Source organism: Rattus norvegicus, chromosome 8 (assembly GCF_036323735.1).
Source record: "Rattus norvegicus strain BN/NHsdMcwi chromosome 8, GRCr8, whole genome shotgun sequence".
Lineage (NCBI taxonomy): Eukaryota > Metazoa > Chordata > Mammalia > Rodentia > Muridae > Rattus > Rattus norvegicus.
Genome location: NC_086026.1, coordinates 37,981,990 through 37,999,461, shown reverse-complemented (window position 1 = coordinate 37,999,461; position 17,472 = coordinate 37,981,990). Strand labels below are relative to the sequence as shown.

Sequence of the window (17,472 nt, the reverse complement as noted above, 5' to 3'; positions counted from 1 at the left end):
AAGAGACTAGAAGCCAGATTAGGAAAGGAATTCTTTAAAAAGTGTGACTGCTATCTGCAAGGGAGTCATGGGTGACTACTGGCTTGAGTGTTCCCTCACCCACAATCTGTGACACTCAGAACAGCACTGCAAGATCTGAGGAGCATCTCCAGGCCCCATTAGGGGCCTCTGCACCCACAGTGGTTACAGCAGGCTGCAGCTAGCATGAGCAAGTCCAAGGTGTGGTGTGCTACAATGCAGGCCTTCTGCCTCTTCACCCAGTGCCTCCAATCTGCTCAGTGAACAGGCAAGGCCAGAGACCCAGGATGAGAATGATATTTACTGGAAATCACACAATAGCAGTTTGTCCTTGTGTAGCTGTAAGTCCTTATGTAATTCTTTGTGTCTTAACAAGCCTTTCCAGTAGTCTGTGCTGACCAAACTTGTTCTTCCTTCACTGCTATGTCACTGCCATGCACCACTGCTGGAGGAGGTGCCAGGTGAGTTAAGTCACTACAACTGAACCTCTCCCATACAAATGCTAGCAGCACAGTTGTCCCTACAATAGAATGGCGACAGTAAGAAATAACTATAACAGGGCTATGGTATGTACGGCTCGGTGGCATGGCTTAGCATGCACAAAGGTTCAATCCCTAGCACCAAAAATAAAAGTAAGTTAAAATGGAATTATGTAACTGAAAAACTATAGAAAGCACATAATGTATAACTGATAAACGGAAGCCTGCAAAAGGCCCCTTGTTATCAGTGTGGATGTTAATACAACTGCTACGACCTAATAATTCATGGTCATTCCAAGATTAAAGGGAATGAGAACAGCCATGAAAAAAAAACACACCACAGATTCTTTTTGCTCTTCCATAGGCAACACATCTCTAAAATTCAAGGCATACAAGCTACGCACTATAAACTTCTCCCACTAAAACTAAATAAAGGTTTGTCTGTTTCAGAAAAACAAGACAGAGGGCCAGGGAAAGCCCAGTGGTAGAGTACTTGCCTAGCTTGAATGAGGTCCTGGGTTTGATTCCCTAGAACATTTTTTAAAAAGTTCAATACGGGTGTGGGGACTTCAGTTTCAGCAAAATAACGATACACTACATCATCTACTGAGCTCCCAGTCTAATAGCAGGCAACAGTCTTCAGGCCGTGTGGCTGCATTACATGAGAGTGATTCTCTTAATAATGCTCTAGTTTCTACTATCCTCATTTTGGTAGGCTATCTTCATTTTCTCAACTTTATTCTACATTTTGATATAGGAAGCTAAGAACAAACAATGAGACTGTAGAGAACCGAGAACCTCATATGCTGCTGGTGACTAAAACACTGGAGGCACTTTGGTAGAGAGTCTGGCAACTGATCAGAAGTCTAAACAGCTATGACATGACACACTGATTCCTTATGAAGATGTAACAAACCCTCGTGGAGTAACATATTTCCCCAAAGAACTTGTCCATAAATATTCATAGTGTTAGTCATAAGAGCTAAAAACTGGAAACAGTCCAAATACCCATCAACTAATAACAGGATGCATAAAATGTAGAATATCTATATACATGTCCATAAAAAGGAATGAAGAAGTGGGAGGTTAAGGCAGAAGGCTAGCAAGTTCGAAGCCACCCAGGACTTCACAGACAGGCCATATCTCAAAAGGAAAAACAACAACACAAAAGAAAACTAAACCACAGCTACCCATGTTTCTACAGCAAATCTAATTAGACTTAGACTCCAACCCTGGCCTCTTTTTTTTTTTTTTTAAGATTTATTTACTTATTATATATACTGTAGCTGTCTTCAGACACACCAGAATAGGGCATCACATCCCATTACAGATGGTTGTGAGCCACCATGTGGTTGCTGGGATTTGAACTCAGGACCTCTGGAAAAGCAGTCAGTGCTCTTAACCACTGAGCCCTCTCTCCAGCCCCAACCCTGGCCTCTTGAGTGCTGGAATTATAGGCATGAACCACCACATCCAGCTCAAAGGCCTACTCATGATTAAAAAAATGGAAGTTTAACCAATATAAACTTTTATGAAGAGAAAATGTGTTCCAGGACAATGCTCAGGTGTGGTGCCCATGAGGAAGGAACAAAAACAAAACTCAGACCTGGAGAGATGACTCAGTGGGCAAAGCCTCTTGCTATGCAAGATAAGAACTAAACCTAGAGGGGCTGGGGATTTAGCTCAGTGGTAGAGCGCTTACCTAGGAAGCGCAAGGCCCTGGGTTCAGTCCCCAGCTCCGGAAAAAAAAGAACCTAGAACCCAGAAGTCCAGAGCAGGCCTGCAATCCCAGTGCTCCTTCAACACTCAAGGAGGAGGAGAAGCCACGGGCTCTCACGGGGCAACTAGCCTGGTATGTAAAGCATCAGGCAAGGCAGCTGGCAAGGACTGACCCAGAGCTTGGCCTGTGACTGCATGTGCGCCATGTTTGCAATCACACAGGCAAAGACATTTTTTTAAGAATCAACAGAAGCTGAAGACACAGTTCAGTGACTAAGAGCACCGCTGTTCTTCAGAGACCCCAGGTTCGGTTCCCAGCACCAACGTGGCAGCTCACAACTGTCTGTAACTCCAGTTCCAGGGGATCCTACCCTCTTATCTGGCCTCTGCAGGCAGCAGGCACCACGTGGTGTACAGACATACATGCAGGTAAAACACTCACATACATAAAATAATAAAGTAAGTCTAAAAGGAAAAAAAAGAGTAAAGAAATAAAAAGCATCGAATGGTGGTTAGAATGGTCTAATAGGTGGAAATCTTAAACCTCATCCTTGGTCTACCAAGAGTTTCAAGGTTTATCAACTAGTTTTTCTGATTTCAAACAGGGGGCTGGTGAAAAGCAATTTCAAGGCCAGACCCATGAAGAATCTCTTGCAATCAGTTGCACATCAAGGAAAAAGCAGAGAAATCTTTGTAAACCTCCAGGTGATCCTTGTGGAAGCCAGCTCTAGCTCCAGCACAGAGGGGAAAGAAAAGTGTGCAACCATCTGAAAAGCAGCTTGAGGGCTCCGCACGGGAGGCCAGACCTGCTTCTGATAATCCATCAAAGAGAGCTCAGAATTCTTAGCTGTCTTAATGATGTGAATAAATATTCCTATACAAACTTCCACAGGTCAGAGCTCCCACCGTAAAAAAAGAAAAGAGAAGAAAGAAACTTGGGCTGTATAAAAAGCTCAGCAGGTAAGGACACCTGAAACCAAGCCAATCACCTGAGCTTAGTACCCAGAACCCACACCAACAGGACAGAACCAGCTCTTGCAAGTTTTCCTTTGACCTGAACATGACATGTGCACATGGATGGGGACAGAGAGAGAGAGAGAGAGAGAGAGAGAGAGAGAGAGAGAGAATATTAAAATAAAACCTTTTTGGTTGCTAAACAATAACTTAGCAGGAATGTGTACAATCTTCCTTCAAGATTCTTCCACCTAACTGAGGGTCTTTATGTCTCAGAATCCCGGAGGGAGTAGGGGCAGGTTTACCAACCAGGGTGTTCTCTCCTTCACTTTCCAGCTTTCCCTTACTACATGGAAACAAGCAAATCAGTACCAGACACCTATGTGGACACTAGAGTGAACTTTGAATGTAAACATAGACTCACAGGAATCATCTGAAGACTAAAAACTGGCTGTGACTCACTGGCTATACTGGGCCACCCTGTCATTCACTACAGAGAGATTTACAAAGCTCCAGCACTTTCCCTCCAGCTCCCTCCAGACAGCAGCATCCTTGGAGACAGCCTGCAGGCAGAAAGATGCCTGCTGTGTTGTGGGTGGGCCTCTGCATGGATTGCTACAAACACCACCACCACCACCACCCCCCCACCCCCACCCCCCACTCCCCACTCCCCACCCCCCCTGGTCTCTAGCTCCTTGGTAAAGTAGCAGTCACCTAACTAATTAAGAAATGCAGAAGTGGGGCTTCTACAGCCTGAAAAGCCTCAAACATCACAAACCCAACACCGCAGACAAAATTCTAGAGACAGAGGCACAGTCTGAAGTAGCAACTGTTTCCTCAGTAAGTTCACTCTAACTTAACCACGGAAAAATATAGTCCTGTTCAGAAACTGACTAAGGACTAAGAAGCTAATTGGTACTGGTTTGAAATCATTCCCTTTACAGCTAATTCATTGCCCAAGTAGACAGGATAATGAGGGCTTCTCCTGGTTTCCACTACCAGATTTTCATTCTGCAACTCATGTGAAATGGGTAAAGTAAGGATTTTATTAACAAGGTGATCCATTCAGATAAATGGCATCTTGATGCATTTACTGCTTTTTAAAACTCTTTATCTGAGGTTAGGGATATGGCTCAGTGGTAGACACTGCCTGGAATGCATGAGGCCCTGAATTCTATCTCCAACACAGAAAAAAAAAACTCTATTTTGGGAGCTGACGACATGGTTCAGTCAGTGAAGTGCTCACCATGTGAGTGTGAAAACCTGAGTTCAGATACCTCATGCCTAGATTAAAAGGCCAGGCATGGTAACACACACCTACAATCCTAGCACTGGGGAGGCAGGCAGACAGGACCAATGGAGATTGCTGGCTAGCTAATCTTGTTGAATTGGTAACCTTCAGGATCAGCTAGAAACCCTGACTCAGAAAAAGTGCAAAGTATAAGCACTTAATGTTCACACCTTTGGCCCCCAAATTTTCTTGTGCGCGCGCGCACGCACACACACACAAACACACACACACACACACACACACACACACACACACACACACACACACACACACACTCGGTGCTCATAGAAAACCTCTTTCACCCAGCACGTAATTAAGGTCTCAAATACTAAATTTCTACCTTCTCCATCTTAATAAAATTCTGATCTGGTGTTCAGATATGGAAATCAGGATCCACCCCTACCCCTCTACTGTGTCATTTTGTAGCTCAACTGTCCTGGAACTCCAGAACATCCCACCTCAGCCTCCAGAGGTCTGCCTTAAGAAGAATGCACTAAACCCCGGGTTATCAACAGGGTGTTTCTTAAAGAGCTTTCTCAGCATGGAGTGGTGGGAAAGGAAGAGAGAGGAAAACAAGCCAGGTTTCATTATCTTGACAACTGTAATAACCTTTCCTAAGTCACAATGGCACTGGTAACATAAAGCAGAGTATTTGTTATTTTGTACCTTGAGAGTAAAGAGTGTGCTGCCACTCAGTCCTGTTAAATCCAAACCGTGCCTTGTCCAGAAAAGTCCTATTTCATTACTAAACAATCGACTGGGGAATAAATGTCTTTCTACTAAAGACATGAGTTTTCTCATGCCTGATCATTTCAGACAATGTTTAACTTCAAAATGACAGAAATTTTAAATGTGATTACTAATTTTTTTCTGCATGAAGAGGCATTTCAAATCAGCTCTTCCAGCCAGTGCCTCTGTGGGCAAAAGCCCTTGCCACCAAGCCTGAAGACCTGAGGCTGACTGCAAGGGCCCCTGTGGTTGAAGGTGAAAGGCCACCTCTGCTGACTTCCACACAGTGTGTGCCTTCTGTAAAGGTGGCACCTCCAGGTTGGACTCACTGATGCCTGCGCTGAGGGAGTTAAACGAGATCACAAAGCTGGACTCCCTTAACAGATGCAGCTCTTTATTTTAAAAATCAGCATAATCACAGTTCCACTGGCTCAAAATGCAGCCTGTGGAAAGTCAACGTTACCTGAGTAAACAAGGAGTGGGCAGGAAGACTACAGAGAGCCGCCATTACTCAGCAGCTCGCAGGGCCAGGCACTGTGAAAGAAATGCCCTTTAAATATCAGCTTCCAAAAAAGTCCTCACCACAACCAAGAACGGCTGCTTGTCCAAGCTCAAAACACTATGTGGGGCTAAACTCAGACTCATTACCACAGAGCTTAGACCTCTTCCCCACTGCAGCAACAACTTTCACCCTAGCCAGGCTGCCAGGGTCCAGCTGGTTGCGTCTGCTGCTTTCTCCCAGCTTCACCAGATGATGCAATCACAAAGCTAGACTGTATCTCAAGGGAAGTAGAGGAGGTGGTAATTTACTCAGCCCACAAAGAGCTTTAATTGAGCAAATTGCTCAAAAGCCAGAGAGCTAAGTAACTACAAAGCCATAGTCAAGGGTTCCCATTGGGAAGGAAGGAAAGTGTGTGTGAGTGTGTGAGTGTGTGTGTCCGCCCCTGAGATTATGTACCAGAGTGTGCACTTGTCATGGACATCATGGGACAATCTCAGGTGTCATTCCTCAGGCCCTGTCCACCTTTTTAGTGTTCCTAAGACAAGTTTTCTCATTGGCCTGGATCTTCAGCAGTGAGCTTCACAGATTCACTTGACTTGGTCTTATCTTGGCCTCCTTGGCTCTGGGATTACAAACTCCACTGAGTGTCTAGCTCTATTATATACTGTCCTGATAATGTTGCTTTCCAGGCAGCTATGCCACAAACCATACTCCGTCCAGTCCTCTATGAAGATCACTGCTGTTCACATCTTTAGGATTTGGAGTTGCCTACTTCAACTATGGTGTGTGGGAACATGTCATTGTGGATTGATTTGTTTCCTTAGTCACTCACAAGGCTGAACAGAGATGTATGGGTTTCTTTCTCATTTTCCAAGGGCCTGTTGAAGACCTCTGCCCTCACATGCACATGCGGCACCTCGCTTAAGGAGTCTCCTCTAAGCAGAGGCTCTGCACGTACTTCCTATATTAACTTCAGTTCTACATTAGCTTCAGAAGCTCTCTCTCTCTCATTATGCTCTTCACCTGCTTCCTGGGTGCTTGAATATGTATGAGCCTATTTCCGGACTGCTGGTGGTGTTCAATTGATAGATCATTTTAATTTGTCAAGAGCAGCAGTGTATTGTTTTAAGCATCAGTTCTTGGTCTCTGGCAGAGAAGTTTCCCAATTCTTCTTTCAAGAGTAATCTGCCCCTTTTAGAAGCAATGTGTCTACTACTTCATTTCTGCTGTGGCTACCCAAAGCACAAAAACGTTTGACATCTTCGCAACACTGGGCAGTCCTTGAACTTCTGTGGTTCCATATTACTTCTCAAAGTCACTCCAGAAAGTTTTTAGATTTTCTTTTCTACAAAATCTCACACATATTTTATGAATTTAATTTTATCTTCAGGGATAGGACTACATATCCATAATAGAATCACATCTTTTTTTTTTTTTTTTTTTTTTTTTTGGTTCTTTTTTTCGGAGCTGGGGACCGAACCCAGGGCCTTGCGCTTCCTAGGTAAGCGCTCTACCACTGAGCTAAATCCCCAGCCCAATAGAATCACATCTTAAGGTCTGCACTTGAGCATCAGCACCACAGATACGCATATCTGCTACAGTTTATGACTGTTGAAAACCATGGATCTGCAGGTGGGGTGTGAAAAAATATTTTTGTAAGAGGAAAAGATATCTTAGTTAAAAGTGTCATAAAGAAATGTTGGGCCTTCCTCCTTGGCGCTGCCTGCGACGTGGCTGCCATCTGTTTTATGGCATCATGGCTACCCTTCTGTGTCTAGTGAAGCCCAAGATCGTCAAAAAGAGGACCAAGAAGTTCATCAGGCACCAGTTGGACCAATATGTGAAAATTAAGCGAAAATGGTGGAAACCCAGAGGCATTGAGAACAGGGTGCGGAGAAGATTCAAGGGCCAGATCCTGATGCCCAACATTGGTGACGGGAGTAACAAGAAAACCAAGCACGTGCTGCCTAGCGGCTTCCGGGAGTTTCTGGCCCACAATGTCAAGGAGCTGGAAGTGCAGCTGATGTGCAACAAATCTTACTGTGCTGAGATTGCTCACAGTGTGTCCTCTAAGAACCGAAAAGCCACTGTAGCAAGAGCAGCACAGCTGGCCATCAGAGTCACCAATCCCAAAGCCAGGCTACGCAGAGAAGAAAATGAATAGATGACTTGTGTGCCTGTTTTGTGTTCAAATAAAACCACCAAAACTGCCAAAAAAGGGAAAAGGGGGAAAAAAAAGAAATGTTGGGGGCTGGAGAGATGGCTCAGCGGTTGGGAGCACTGACTGACTCCAGAGGTCCTGAGTTCAATTCCCAGCAACCACATGGTGGCTCACAACCATCTGTAATGGGATCCAATGCCTTCTTCTGATGTGTCTGAGGATAACTACAGTGTTCTCAAATAAAATAAATAATTCTTTCAACAAAAAAAAAAAAGAAAGGAAAGAAAAATTAAAAAAAAAAAAAAGAAAGAAATATTGGGCATGGTAGCACTTGCCTTTAATTCCAGCACTAGAGAGGCAGAGGTAGAAGCAGGCAAGAATCTCTGTAAATTCAAGGCCAGCCTGGTCTACATAAGAGTTCCAGACCAGCCAAGACTACAGAGTGAGACCATGTCTTAAAACAATATCAACAAATGTCCCCTAAAGGCCTATGTGTTTAAGGCTTGGTGGTCCTCAGCTTAGCACTACTGGGAGGTGGTGAACATTAAGAAGTGGGTACTTGGGGCTGGAGAGATGGCTCAGAGGTTAAGAGCACTGACTGCTATTTTAGAGGTCCTGAGTTCAATTCCCAGCAACCACATGGTGACTCACAACCATCTGTAATGGGACCCAATACCCTCTTTTGGTGTGTCTAAAGAGAGTGACAGTGTAGTCACATATGTAAAACAAATAAATTAAAAAAAAAAAAAAAAGAAGTTGGTACTTTCAGGTCACTGGAAGAAGGTGCCTTTGAAGGAGAGTGTGGGACACTGGACTCTTTCTTCACTTTCTGGTCATGAGACCCTACCAATATGCTCCCACTGTGATATATTAGTCATAGAGAGGAAACTCCAAAACTACTAGTCAAATGATTCTTTTCTCCTTATGAGTTGATTATATCCAATATGCTGCTCTAGAAACAGCAGGAACTTAGGATAGTTATAATAAATATGAATATTACCTTACTAAAGCTTTAAGTCAAAGTCCACCACAACAGCAATTTAACCTCACTTTCATCCTAGAATTACTGTTTTGTTGAAGACACTTAAAAGAAGCTAAACATCACATTAAAAATCATTCTAAGCCAGCACACACCTTTAATCCCAGCAATGGGGAGGCAGAGGCAAGGAGAATCTGAGTTAGAGGCCTGCCTGGTCTCTAACAATTCCAGGATAGCTAAGGCCACACAGAGAAACTCTACCTTGAATCCAAAAGAAAATAGAAAGAAAAAAAAAAAAAAAAAAGCATTCTAAGGCCAGGTACGGAGGCACAAGACTTTAATCCCAGCACTTGGAAGGCAGAGAAAGCAGATCTCTGTGAGTTTTCGGACAGGATGGTGTCTACACAGTGAATTCCAGGATAGCCAGAGCTACACGACCTTGTCTCAAAGTACTGTAAACATCAGTGTTTAAAGGCACTTATATTTATCAATAATGAATTAATTACAGTCCAGGAGCTGCATGATTGCCTCTCGGAGGTTGAAGGTAAGTCTATTGCTGAAGATAACACACACTGAGGGGAAGGGGAAAGAGATGTAATTATATTTTACTGAAGAATATATTAAAAAATAAAGTAAAATCTAGAGGCTGGAAAGCTAGGGGTGTGGTTCAGTGGGAGAGCATTCTCCCTAGCCTGGGTTCCATCTTTAGCAGCGCACACACGCACTCACACTCACACACACACACACACACACACACACACACACACACACGCACGCACTCACACTCACACACAAAAATCAAGAATGCTTTTCAAGTAATCAACCTCAAGAGAGGAAGAGATATATAAATGATGACAAGATTGAACTTATCAATACACACCACAGTCTAGGACCGAGGGTGCAGAGTTCTTACATCTTGGCTGCCTCCTCACTCTTGTCTGGTTCACCAAACCTGTCACCTTTTGCTTTTTGTAAAATTGAACACTGATCTATCGATGGCATGTTTTAAGGTTTGAGAGTTTTATTTGTTTTGGTTTTCAGACAGAGGCTCATGAAGTAATGATGGTTGGTCTCAAACTCACAGAGATCCACCTGGCCTCTGTCCCCAGTACTGGGACTAAAAGTGTATGCCACCATGCACCCAGCACACACTAAGAATTAAATGTAAAGTTGAAAAGTTGGTCAAAGGGGGATGAAGCAACTGCTTAGCAATCAGGACTGCTTACTGCGAGGCCCACAGGCGCCGACAGGCAGAAGACAGCCAGAGGCCCAGCCCCGAGTTGCTCGCCCACAGCAGATGTGATGGAGAGACGGAAGAAAAAGAGAAGCAGAACAGTTTGTACAATGAAGGGAGGCAGAATTCAAGACTCAAAGGTGGTGAGGAACAGCCTTTGTGAGTAGCTACAACGTCACCTGAGGCCATGATGGTGTCCTGGCCCATGCTGCAGCTGAGAGCAATGCCTGGGTCCATGGCCCTGTGACAACAGGCATCTATGTGGATGTCCATGGTCCATGTTATCACCAAAGGCCATGTAGATATCCCTGATCTGGGCTGCCTCCTGGGACCATGTTTATGTTTAAGGACTGCACAGAGCTAGCCTTGCCCCTTGTTGGCTGTACCACTTCGGAGAGCACTCCCCACCTTACCTGGACAGCAGAGTAGAGCTGGCCCTGGTAAGCCATGCCAAGGGTGTGAGCACAGGAGAGCTGGCCAGGCCCCTAATCTGCCTTCTGTTTGTTTTGTTATTTTATCTTACTTCATTTTATTTTGTTTTCTTTTAGGAGGTTGCAAAGGCAGAGGGCACATATGAAGAGATGGGAAAGGAGGATTAGGTACATGATGTGAAATTCACATAGAATCAAGAAAAAGATTTTTGGTTTTGGTTTGCTTTTAAAGAAATTTCTTAGTGGGCTGGACAGATGGCTCAGAAGTTAAAAGTACTCACTGCTCTTCAAGAGGTTATGAGTTCAATTCCCAGCACCACATGGTGGCTCACGATCATCTGTAATGGGATCCAATGCTCTCTATTGGTGTGTCTGAAGACAGCTACAGTGTACTCACATACATAAAATAAATAAATAATTAAAAAGAAAAAGAAAGTGTTTACTGCCCTTACAGAGAACCAGGGCCTGGCTCCCAGCACCCACATGGTGGCTTACAACCATCCCCAACTCCAATTCCAAAAGATCTAACACCCTCTTCTGGCCTCCAAGGACACTTCTGCACATGGCGCTGACATACACACAGGCAAAACGCTTATATGCATGTTTTAAAAGCTATCCAGATACACTACAAACGTTGGTTACAGCACATGAGAAGTCAAGGCTGCACTGAGCTGGAAGCTTCATCTCGGTGACTAGCTTCCAAGGTGCTGCAAGCCACCTTCGTAGGCCACTAGGGGAGAAAAATCATTAACAGCCTTCCTCAGTTGTAGGTTCTGTAAGCTACATTCCCAACCTCCTAGGCAAGGTGTAGCCACTGCAAGGTGTGTGTGACTGTTATGGGAGTGGCCAACTGCTTTGTGTTTGGATTTGAGGCCTGCTCCACAAAACAGGGCTCCTGCCAGGCACAATGAACCTGGTCAAAAGTCTGCTGCTACAGGGATCACAGGCTAGAGCGAAGAAGCTACTAGTGTTGGACTAAGTAAATGTATTGTGTCCATCAAATTGCCTTCTAAATATTTTTATTTATGCCCACAGACTAGTGTTGCTATCAACTACGGTCAAAATAACTTCTTTGTGCAGCAGGTAATAATTACTGAAGAGATTCATAACTGGCTGAAGTGCTAAGAGCAAGTAATTGCTGATATCTAAGTCATAAATAGGACATCGTTAACATACACATTCTCTATCTCTCCCTCCCTCTACCCACCCCCCCCCACACACACACACATGTTCAGAAAATGGCTCACTGGTTGCGAACACCTACTGCTCTTGCAGAGAATCAGGGTTCAGTTCCAGCACCCACACAGTGGCTCACAATTGTCTGTAAATCTAGTGCTAGGGGCTCAGACACCCTCTTCTGCCTTTCACCAGAACCAGGCATACACATGATTCACATACATACACTCATTCATATAAAATTTTTTAAAAAATACTAAAAGAAAACCTTTTTTCATTTAAAGACTACATGGTGGGATGGCTGTTGTCCACAGCCTCTAGCTTCCACATGTACACACACAAACACACACACACACACACACACACACATGTATCCGTGCACATGAAACCACCAAGACAGACAGAATAGATCTCATTTTGATATTAAGTTCAAACAATTAGCTGAATATGCATTAATTCAATAACATTTGACACAACTCTTAGGAAGTGGTTTGAAGACTAAGACACTCTTCAAAGGAATAGTTGTGGGTTTGTGAGAGCTATCATAACCACTAGAAAAACCAAACACACCTACAAATTAGCCCTATTAGCTGACACTAGAGGAACCTAAAGATAATAAGCACATAGTGTTACTGCTACTTGAGAACACCCCACCCCACCAGGCTAAGGCTGAGTTGGTCAATACAAATATGGGAGCCACATAAGTTGGAAGTTCCAGTAACCATGATGTTTAACCATAAAAACATGAAATTATGTTACTTAACTGCATGGCTCACATATTAGCATCTCAATATTTAAACTATTTTTTCATACTAAATCTCGATGTGCACATTCACACTCACAGACTGCGTATGCGTCATAGTTCAGAAGTTTAGCAGACACAGGCTCCTGGCTAACAGGATACCTTATGTGCTGCCGAAAGGGAACATGGCAGAAGAAACACTACATAAATCACAACCTCAGAGTCCCTGATGCTGGAAGACAGCACAGAGGACAAGCTGCAGTGAGTTCTCTCCCGCCACCGCCGGTCTCGGGGACTGAGCACAGGCCTCAGGTTTGGTACCAGGTGCCTTTAGCAGCTGAGCCATGTCTCCAGCCCCCTCACTCTAATTCTGAAGTAAATGAGTTAAACTTAAAGAATAACCAACAGTAACCAGCTATTCCATCAGATTGCCCATAACCTTCTGGCAATCATTGTTTGGAGTCAAAGCCCTATGTGGTTTTGATTTTATGACAACTGTTTTCAGCACATTTTAACTGGTCTTGCTATCATTTGAGATTAACCAGAACTTTCTTCTTCCCTAACCAATTCCTCACATGAACATCCCCTAAATTCACTAAACCATTTAAAGTTATTAAAAAGAAAATAAAAACAAAACCACTGCTTCGCCGAGCCATGGAGATGCTCGGGGTTAATAAGAGCACTTGCTGCTCTTGCAGGGCCCTGGCTTGGGTCCCGGCACTTAAGAGACTGCAGTTCCAAAAAGTCCTACACCCTCTTCTGGCCCCTAGGGACACCAGGTACGTATGTGCAACATACACTCATAAACATACAAAAAGTAATAATCTTTAGAAGATGGGGAAGAGAAGAAAGAGCATGAAGAAGAAGAGGGAGAGGGAGAGGAAGAGGAAGAGGAAGAGGAAGAGGAAGAACTTCCAGTCACTCTTACAACCTGAACAGACTTTTGTCACCCAGGTAGAGCAACAGGAAGACAACAGAAGACTTCAGAAAGAAGGGAGGAGGGGGTTGTGTTTCAGAAGGAACACCATAGTATAAACCCACAGAAGCTACAGGAAATAAAGCGGAGTTGAACAAGCTCCGAGTGCTCCAAATGAGCCTTCACTTGGCCGACAGTGGCATTTCAAAAGGACAGGAACCAGATAGCCTTCTACCTCTTACATGATCATCCAACTAAACCACAAAAACAGTCAGGAAAATGTCTACGGTATGAACCAATGTACCCCTATTCAGTCTCCCACCCGTACCCCACCTGGGCCCCAGGAGAATTGATGGAGAACCTCTCTGCAAAAATCAGGCTGGCCCAAGCTTTTGTATGGTGAGGGAGGGGCATGCACTGGGGACTGAACTCAAGGTCTTACACACCCCAGACACACTGTGCCACCGAGCTGTCTTCCCAGCCCTAACATTTCATTGTTCTTAAGTCACTAGGCTTAATTTCCACTTGTTAATCTGACAGAGTGTCTATCATAAACAGAAACAAGTTCTGCATGTAGGCAAGCTGTGTGCCAGACTGGGAGTGTCTACACTTCTAGGAGACTATGTATTTGAATGGCAGCAACCATTGGCACTCAAGTTTAAAATAAACTACAACAGGATGCTTACTAGTTTTCACCATATAATCTTTTCCAAATGAAATCATGCAGTCACCATGTATTTACTACTGCGTAAAATGTAAACGTACTAAGGAAATGAAAATTACAACTCAGTGCTTCTCAGTTCTCAGCCCCAGTTCTGCCTGGTCCAGAAGCCTATCCTTCTTACTGTTTTAGCTTTTACTCATGTGTATCTGTGTGTTTACAGGCCTGCGCTGCATACCTGGAGGCCAGAGACCAAGTATCTTCCTTATACGCTCCACATTATTCTCTAAAACGGAGACATTCACGAACCTGCAGCTCACCTACTTAACCTGACTGGGGGGAGCACCAAGTCTCCCAAATCATCCTGTCTCCACCCCCAAGTGCTGTGTCACAGGCATGCTGGGCCATAACTGGCTTTTATGAGGGTAGGGAATTAGAATTCATTTCTTCATGTTTACAAAGCAAACACTTTATCCACCAAGCCAACTCACTTTATCCAACCAGGCCCCAAAATTTTGCTGGTGTCTCTGTATAGCCCTGGCTGTCCTGGAACTCAATTAACTCTGTAGATCTGCCTCTTTGTCTCACCAGTGCTAAGATTAAAAGTGTGTACCAACTTTTGTTGTTTCGGATAGGGGTACAGGTGTCCTTTGTGGAGTTGGTCCTCTCCTTCCACCATTATGTGGGTTCCTGAGAACAAGCTTTACCTGCTGAGCATCGTTTCAGGGACCCAGGTTTTGCTTTTAAAAAGTAAAATGAGCCAGATGGGCTGGCACACACCTTTAAGCCCAGTCTTTGAAAGTTTCAGGCCAGCCTGGGTCTATCTATTCACGTCAGATAAAACTACACAGTGAGACTCTGTCTCAAAAGAACAAAGCGAAGGCGGGAGTAGCAGGGCTTGACTTTAATCTCCTTTAATCCCAGCAGACACAAGCAGCTCTGAGCAGTCCAGACCAGCCAGCACCGCATGTCTCAAAACAAATATTTTTTTAAGTAAAGTGAATAAGAAAATTACTCTTTTGGCGCATAGGACTTCGTGTGGCAAATCACCAGTGAAGTATTTAAGCACCCATCTTCACTTAAAACAGACACGAAGTCACACAAATATCTTGTGCACATTTGTTCTTGCACCCAAAGATCTAAAAAACAGATATACTAGTAAGGATTTTATCTAGTCATATGTTAGGGCTTTTTTACTTCTTATGCTCTTTCTATGATAATCACGTGTTACTGTTAAAAAGGAAAAAAAAAAAAAAGGCAAGTAATTGGCCAGTGCCAATCTGAGGTTTTATTGGATTGACATTCCAGAATGAGTAAATAAAAAGCATTTAGGGGGCTTGAAGACAGAGCCTTGCCTCACTTGGACATGCTCACCTACAATGGACCAATTATTTTTGGTGGATCATGTTACAAATCATTAGAAAATGTAAAAATGACTTCATCTGAAGAAAGAAAAAGACCCTTAAGGAAAATGTAACTACTTCAGAAGGTGGATGTTATTGGAATAATTGAGTCACAGGTGGGGGGAAAAAACCTTGAACCAAAATAAAAATGTAAACCTACTAAATGACAGGGAAATCATTCCTATGAAAATAGTTCATCCCGTGTCAATTTCGCCTCAATTTGTAAAAAGCAAACCTAGTAGTTACTAAATATACCAGATTGCGCAAACGTTGTACGTTACTTTGCCCCCAACCAAAACTGATTTCGTTTTCTCAATTCTAGAGCAACAAACAAGTACAGCTCATGGGTGCAGAAGGTATTGTGGCACCAGTGGAGGGGGTGGGTACAAAAGAATACAATGTAATGCTGCACACCCTCGGGCCCACAAAGAGCTAACTGCTGCAGTGGCGCGAACAGGTCAGAAAGCGAGGACTAGTCAAGAGTACCTTTTGCTTTTAATGAAAAGTAGATAGAATTGGCCTTAAACACAAGACTAGTGAAAGATGTGAAGGCAAGTTCCTTAAGGATTCGGGGTATGGGATTTTAGCTGGATGGACTTCATCAATGACACCTCAAACTATCCCCTACTCTCTGGCTTAAGTGTACATATATATTGGTTGAAAATGGGTTGAAATCCAACTAATATCCACCTAACAAGGCTAAAATAAATGGCACCCGAATTCAGCAGCCTTCGTATGCCGGGAAGGCAGATCTCAACTATGCCATTTTATCTAGTACCTATTCAACCTGGCTACAGACAGTTCTCGTTTTAATATTAGCTCAATGAGAGCCCGACTCCCTAAGAGACCCGCCTCGCTCGCCAGTTTTCTTGGTCCTCGGCCTCCGCCCTACCCAGCCCGCCATCCTGTTTGCAGACAGACCCGCAGTTGCGGTCCCCACACCTTTGCGGGCGGGGTGGCTGGGAAATGCGGGCCGGGATGCCAGCACGAGAACCCACGGCCACGCGCGCCACTACCACCCGCACGGGTCCCGGCCCGCCGCCACTCGCCCGCCCAACCGCCGCCCGGCGCGCAGGCAGCCCAACCGCCGTCCCGGCCCAACCAACGCGGGAGGGGAGAGAGGAGCGCACGGCCGGCGGGGCACGCGAGCCACTCGGGGGGCACGGGGCAGGTTGCGGGCCGGGGAGTCGAGGCGGGCGGCGCCGAAGCCCACGCTGGACGCGGGGCCCGGACGGCTTCCCGGAGGGGACTCTCCCCTCTCGGCGTAGAAGGTGCAGATGGTTTGACCCCCCACCCCGAGCGAGGTGCCTCGTCCCAGCCCCGGCTGGACTGTACCATCGGGCGGTGCCGCCGGGATTGCTCCCCCCACCACTACCATCAGTTCCCCCCCCACCCGGGTCCGCGGTCGGTTGGCCCCGGCCGGGCGCTGAGACGCAGAAAGAGCTGGGCGCCATTTTGGGTGGGACTAAGCAAAGACGAAACACTCTCCCAGGCGATGGGATACTCTGGACCCCGGCTTATCCGGTTCCCTTAATCCTTTAGGTACTTACACGACGTTGGGTGAGGGGAGCTGGAAGATCAGCGGGTCCCGGATCCTCTCTCCCTAGGGGTGATGGAAATCAAACCCCCCCGCCGCCTCCAGGTGGTTCTTCCCGCCGCAGAGTGGGAGCAGCATAAAAGGCGGGGCCTTATTAGCATAATCTGCCTGGCAACCTGATCTCAACGTTATGTGATTGGCTAAACTCTGAAAGTCCCATGCTGTTCCTAGAGACCAGGAACGCTGGGCCGAACTGACAAGCCCAGATTTAAGAGTCATGACGAAAATCCTGGGACGCTAATTCAGTCTGCAGAGAAGCCAAAAGGAGATTCACACAATGGCCCAATGACTGAAGGCCTCTTTATTTGGTGCTCTGCAGTTCATGTAAAACCCAATAGAAGAGCGGGTCTCTGGCGGTGCTTGCCTGCGTTTGTACTCTAAGCCAATCAGAAAGCCCCACTCTTTGCATTCAGGGTCAAGGCCCATCTAAGAACCTTGGCGGGCAAGTGGAGGGACACAGTCCAGCATGCTTGAGCATCC

General features: G+C 45.1%; 2 protein-coding genes across 3 annotated transcripts in view; one reads left to right on the top strand and one right to left on the bottom strand.

Moving 5' to 3' along the window:
• The window catches only part of Prdm10 (PR/SET domain 10), a 103,698-nt gene extending 86,446 nt beyond the window's left edge, over positions 1 to 17,252 (bottom strand). The window contains exon 1 of one of the 2 annotated variants that reach the window (XM_017595995.3): positions 16,946 to 17,252. The gene's annotated coding sequence lies outside the window, so the exon portion shown is untranslated. The remainder of the gene's footprint in view (positions 1 to 16,945) is intronic. The other variant, NM_001427772.1, reaches the window with a different exon arrangement.
• On the top strand, positions 7,126 to 9,131 carry Rpl32l1 (ribosomal protein L32 like 1). Its single transcript, XM_063266379.1, has one exon. It carries the CDS (start codon positions 7,389 to 7,391, stop codon positions 7,854 to 7,856), a length of 468 nt encoding a protein of 155 aa, XP_063122449.1. The 5' UTR covers positions 7,126 to 7,388; the 3' UTR covers positions 7,857 to 9,131.
• Positions 17,253 to 17,472: the final 220 nt, after the last annotated feature.